At 38.4% G+C, this 6,000-nt stretch overlaps 1 protein-coding gene across 2 annotated transcripts in view; it reads left to right on the forward strand.

The window, feature by feature from the left end:
* The window catches only part of Khdrbs1 (KH RNA binding domain containing, signal transduction associated 1), a 28,130-nt gene extending 23,498 nt beyond the window's left edge, over positions 1-4,632 (forward strand). Inside the window, exons 8-9 of one of the 2 annotated variants that reach the window (XM_005317736.4) lie at positions 765-823; positions 3,292-4,632. In XM_005317736.4, coding sequence (XP_005317793.1) covers positions 765-823; positions 3,292-3,389 — 157 coding nt within the window. In that variant the 3' untranslated portion in view covers positions 3,390-4,632. The remainder of the gene's footprint in view (positions 1-764; positions 824-3,291) is intronic. The other variant, XM_040288293.2, reaches the window with a different exon arrangement.
* The last annotated feature ends 1,368 nt before the right edge of the window (positions 4,633-6,000 follow it).

Here is a 6,000-nt window from a genome sequence, read left to right on the forward strand (position 1 = left end):
GACATGCACCATCACACTTAGCTTGATTTACTAAGAAGTATCCCAAGCTAGGCTCAGTGGCAACACTAGTACTCCCAGTGACCCATGAGGCTAAGGCAGAAGTATCATAAGTTCAAAGCCAGTCCCAGCAACTTAGCAAAGCCTTCCACAATTTAACATGACCCTGTCTCAAAAATAAAAAGCGTTGGGGATATAACTCAGTGATAAAGCACCTTGGGTTCAAGGAAAATAAATCCCAGCCACATTAAGATTGCCTGAATTTTTAAGAGGAAGCTAGAGTCTCCCTACCATAACCTGGATTTTTCTCTTTCTTCCTTTTTCCTTTTTTTTTTTTTTTTTTTCCATTTAGCTTGAACCATTCTGTTTGTGTGCACATGTATCTTATCTGTGATTGAAAATTAGTCTCAGAATTCTACTTTAGGGACAGAATTGCTCTTTTTCTTTTCTGTTTTTTTTTTTTTTTTTTTCTTCCCAGTGATCTCTGTGAATATGTGTTTATTGTAATTTCATTAAGAGGGTCAGTTTAGAATTATTCATTTTTAGTTGTGGTATCCATTTTTCCTTACTATAGTTTATCTTTTTGCGGGAGGAGTAGTAGATCATGTGTACTTTGAAAATATTTTGGGGTTTAGAGAAGGAACAAAATGGGCTTTTCCCTGTATTTTACACACAAAGAAATGACAGGTATGGGTATATTTGAGAGAAAGGTGGAACTAAAATCTTGTTTCGCTGTAGTTTTTTAACACTGTGTCTTTGGCTTTCAGGGACTCAGAATATTATGACTATGGACATGGGGAGGTTCAAGATTCTTATGAAGCTTATGGTATGTCTTATTTTCTAGGGTGGGGCAAAATGACTAAGTGCCGGGGAGAATGTTGATGACTGGATTTTATAAGACCCTGGTGTTCATAGACACTAGGAGTCTTGTTCTTATTTAAATTTTATGATGTATGGTCCAAAGAGAGATTATGAAAGTTAGGTGGTTGATTCTTAAACTAGGGCTCATACCAGGTTAGCTGGGCTGGAGCAGCAGATTTTTAAGCTAATACTGATCATTTTTTACTTTAGTCAGGGGATACCTAGACCTGAGTTATGTTTCTGGAGCCATATAGGTAGAAAACAAAAACTTTTGTATCATATTTTGTTATATTCTTCTACCCCACCTCTTTGTGTGTGTGTGTGTGTGTGGTGGGGGAATTGAACCTAGGAGTGCTTAACCACTGAGCCACATCCCTAGCCCTTTCTTAACATTTTTTTTATTTTTATATTTTGTTGTTGTGGTGGTGCTAGGGATTCAACCCAGGGCTTTGTGCCTACAAGGCAAGCACTATACCAACTGAGCTATATTCCCAGCCCCAAATTTTTAAATTTTAAGACAGGGTCTTGCTAAGTTGCTGAGGCTGGCTTTGAACTTGATCTTCCTTCCTCAGCCTCCCGAGCCACTGGGATTACAGGTGTGTGCCACCATGCCCAGCTCCACCTCAGTTTTTAAAAGTTTTGGATCCCCTGGGGCTAGGGCTGTGGCTCAGTGATAGAGCACTCATCTAGCATTTGTGAGGCTCTGGGTTCGATCCTTAGCACCATATATCAATAAATAAAATAAAGGTCCATTGACAACTTAAAAAATATTTTTAAAAGTTTTGGATCCTAACAAAAAGAATCTCAGTGTATAGAAACAAACTGAAAAGGAATGGATTAGAGCAGGTTAGTGGGCAAAAGTAGTGCCTGTTAGATCAAAGGCTGCAGGGCTGGAACCAATCAGGGCACAACTGTCCTCAAGCTCTATACTGGCTTGGAGACAATAGAGCAGTAGAAGCATGGCCTGAAATTTGGTTAAAAACACATTGCTCAAGTGTGTCCTTATGAGCCAATTATGATCCCATGCTAATTGGCCCCAAAGGGAGTGCCATGTGGCATTGGATGCAGAGAGCAGCTCTTTAAATGTGAGGTGTTTTCAACATACCTGGGAAACTTCGAGAGTGCTTAGCAAGGAGCTGGCTGAACAGTTGAGAGTGCATCTGAAGACAGTGATTGACAGTCTCTCCTTAGCCCTAGCTAAAATAATGGACAGTTTTAGGGCCTCCCAAGATAGACAGCCTGAATCCAACCCCTCAGCATGGTATGAAGTAGCCAATCAGCTACATTGTACTTCTCTGCTCATATGCCATTATTTAGAAGGGTAGTATGATTGCATCGGGTTTTTCCCTCCACCGGTGAGGTAGTACAATGGAGCCTCTGTATGTGTTTGATTAAACGGAATTTCTGTTTTGCTAGAGAAAAGACTGAACTAAAAGGAGGCAGGCTGCTCCTTGTGCTCCTAGTCTGATGTTGCCACAGTTAAATCTGTTCTGATCTCTGCCTTTATAAACGGAATTAGAAAAATAAATTGTTTTGTTGGTACCTAGAAGCCTCCTGGAAATTGATGGACATCTGTATTATACTAGGGATATAAATAGGGTTCTGTGCAACTTTAGATCCATATAGAAGTTTAAGACTTGTGGTGATGGAAGGAGGTATGGAATGTGGGTAGCTGGAGAAATACTTCAAGAGTGAACTGCCATGGGAAAGGTGTGAGAATGTGTGGTAAGAATAAGCTTAAACACAACTTGTAGAATTAAATGATCATCTATCCCAGACTTCCCTGTCAAAGGAAAACCATTTGTAAATGTCAACCATATTGTCTTGTTTCTCATTGCTGTTGACATAAGAAAGGATTTAAGGAGTTCCAAAAATTCTGTAAATGCAATATTTGATTGTATTTCTGTTGATCAGAGCAATAAGTACCAGCTCTGCTGGTGCATGGTCTCATTTAAATATGGCCCTTGCTTGCTTCTGCCAAAGAGCCAGGCAACACTTCTCTTCTCAGGGAACCTGACTTGCAGTTGCATAGAAAGAGGTTGTCTTCCTTCAATCTACCAAATTGGAAGCAGAGAAGGCCATTGTAGACCCACAGAGATTAGTGATTCCCTCTTGCTGCAAGGTATTGGGTTTAACCAGGTTTGGGTACTGGGGTATCAGTCATGTTGCCTTTGGAGAACCTCACTCCTGGAGATTACTACAAAGTAAATGCCAGCCTTTTATGAGTTGTTCCCTTTTGTCTTTCCACTCAAAACTGTGGAAATAGTCCAGACTGTTCAGGAGGTTCGGAGTGGAGAACAAGGACCTCCAAGGAGGTATGAAGACACTGAAAGAAAAGCAGTGTTGTTGGTGATATTTACCAGGTTGACCTACCCTTGCTTATCCCCAAATGCCATTGACATGGTTTATAAACTGTCTTCGCTTTTCCCACAGGCCAAGATGACTGGAATGGGACCAGGCCGTCACTGAAGGCCCCTCCAGCTAGGCCAGTGAAGGGAGCATACAGAGAGCACCCATATGGACGTTATTAAAATCAAACAGGAGGGGAAAAATATCAGTTATGAGCAAAGTTGTTACTGATTTCTTGTATCTCCCAGGATTCCTGTTGCTTTACCCACAACAGACAAGTAATTGTCTAAGTGTTTTTCTTCGTGGTCCCCTTCTTCTCCCCACCTTCCTCCATTCTTAACTCTGCATTCTGGCTTCTGTATGTAGTATTTTAAAATGAGTTAAAATAGATTTAGGAATATCGAATTAATTTTTTAAGTGTGTAGATGCTTTTTTCTTTGTTGTTTAAATATAAACAGAAGTGTACCTTTTATAATAAAAAAAAGTTGAGTAAAAAAAAAAAAAACAAAAACCACAAACCTGTTAGTTTCAAAAGTGACATTGCTTGCTTAAAGGTTCTGAAATAAGGCTTGTTAACTTTCTCTTAGTTTTGATTTGAGGCATCCCGTAAAGTTGTAGTTGCAGAATCCCAAACTAGGCTACATTTCAAAATTCAGGGCTGTTTAAGATTTAAAATCACAAACGTTAACGGCAGTAGGTGCCACCATGCAAAAGTGAGCTCAGACGTGTCTAAAAATGTTTCCTTTAAAAACACATGGCGATTGAATCTTAAGTAAAATTTTAATATGAAAGATCCTCATGAATTAAATAGTTGATGCAATTATTAACGTTAATTGACTTAAAACAACAACAAAATTAGGTTTGTAAAACTGACTTTTTCATTATGTGGGTTTTGAAATCTAGCCCCAGGCATACAGTGTTGAGAGATACTTAGGGGGGAGTAAGTTTTGAAGAGGTTGATTGGGGCAGAGGGGCTGGCCATCTAAATTTAATTTGATGTAGTGTTTTTTAGCCACACTCTTTCAGTAAGAGTACTAATAAAGTTTCAGTATTCAGGAAGACAAAAAGTATTTTGTCCATTTGAGATTCTGCACTCCATGTAAAGCTCACTTGGACATTGGGGCCAAAAGCTGAAGTTTTTCAGTAAGTTGACGGTTGTCAATATTGAACTGTTCCCAAGATAGTCAAGTATGTCTCAACACTAGCATGATATAAAAAGGGACACTGCAGCTGAATGAAAAAGGAATCAAAATCCACTTTGTACATAAGTTAAAGTCCTAATTGGATTTGTACCGTCCTCCCATTTTGTTCTCGGAAGATTAAATGCTACATGTGTAAGTCTGCCTAAATAGGTAGCTTAAACTTATGTCAAAATGTCTGCAGCAGTTTGTCAATAAAGTTTAGTCCTTTTTTAATCAAAGTAAATGTGATGAATTGTCATTTTTTTGGGTGGACAATAAAATAGTTTTCTCTTTTAAATAAACTTAAATTAACTCTAAAGTTAATGGGCTTGTTAAAAGTTGGAGACATTCTTAAAAGTGGTGGGGGGGATTTTATTTTAAGTTTACCAAAAAAAAAAAAAGTTTATTGAGTTGTTAAGTTTTAGTTTAAAAATAACCAAAGCTTTTTCACCCCCTGGAAGTTGTTGAAAGCAGTTTTAACCAATCCTATCAAAATGTTCTAATATCTGGAGAGAAAAACCCAACTGACTGAAACTTGGATTGGTTTTCATATGTAGGTCTCCATATTTAAAGTGCCAGCCACCCTTGTTTGCACCTTGTTAGATCCCCTAGGTGGCCCTAAAGAGTGACACCAAATCACTGAGTTCAGAAAGGGATAGCACCTGCCTTTAGATATGACAATCCAGCAAACCCTGGATATCCTTAATGGTTTGCTTTCCAATCCCAGAAATGCTGTCAATAACTTAGCTGGCCTGGGGCAGGATTTGGCATGATAGACTGGCCCTGAATTCCCTCCTGCATGATCAAGAGAGGAAATATGGAATTGGTTGGCCCCATTTCCACTCCTCTCTCTTAATTCTCAGGGTTCTCATGCCTTCCCTAAGAGAGCCACCTAAACTGCTCGGGGGTGAAAAATCCTCTTGTATGAAGTGCCAAGCTGCCTGCAGCAGTGCATGATGGACATTTTTTTTCTTTTAAAAACACACCAACAAAAAATGTATTTGTAGATTGTGATAAAGTGTAAATAACTGAATTTTCAACCATGGTTTGAAGTCAGCTTTCAGGGCATTATGTCTTGTTTTGATGAAAAGAGATCACTCTATACCCCCCTTTTTAAAGGAAAATTATCGCAAGAGAATCAGGATGTGTAAAGCTAACATGCATCGCAAAAAACCAAAGGTAACCTAAATGTCTGATTTTAATAGCACATATTTCTCTTTTATATAAACTGTGACAGCAACTTGCATAAACAATTCTTTAGCTGTTAATTTTAATGTTAAAACTTTGCAAAACTTGTTTAATAAAAATAGCTGTAAAAAGAAAAACCATATGCTGCCGCATAAATTAGCCATAACTCTTAATAATCCTGCCCATCACAAGTGAACTGTAATGTAACCTGGGCACAAAGTCTGACATCTTAAATGACACATTGTAAAATTTCAATGACTGTAGATTAGACCTCCTGCTGCACCCCAAAGTAAAGCTTTCTGCTCAGCTATTTTAAAATGTACAAGGATGAGCCTCATAGGACCCTATATTGATATTCACAGTGAAATGTTACTTAAAATTTCTTAAAAGTTGCATGTTTCTTTCCTGTAATGTGTAAACTGCA

Source organism: Ictidomys tridecemlineatus, chromosome 11 (assembly GCF_052094955.1).
Source record: "Ictidomys tridecemlineatus isolate mIctTri1 chromosome 11, mIctTri1.hap1, whole genome shotgun sequence".
In the NCBI taxonomy this organism is placed as follows: Eukaryota; Metazoa; Chordata; class Mammalia; order Rodentia; family Sciuridae; genus Ictidomys; species Ictidomys tridecemlineatus.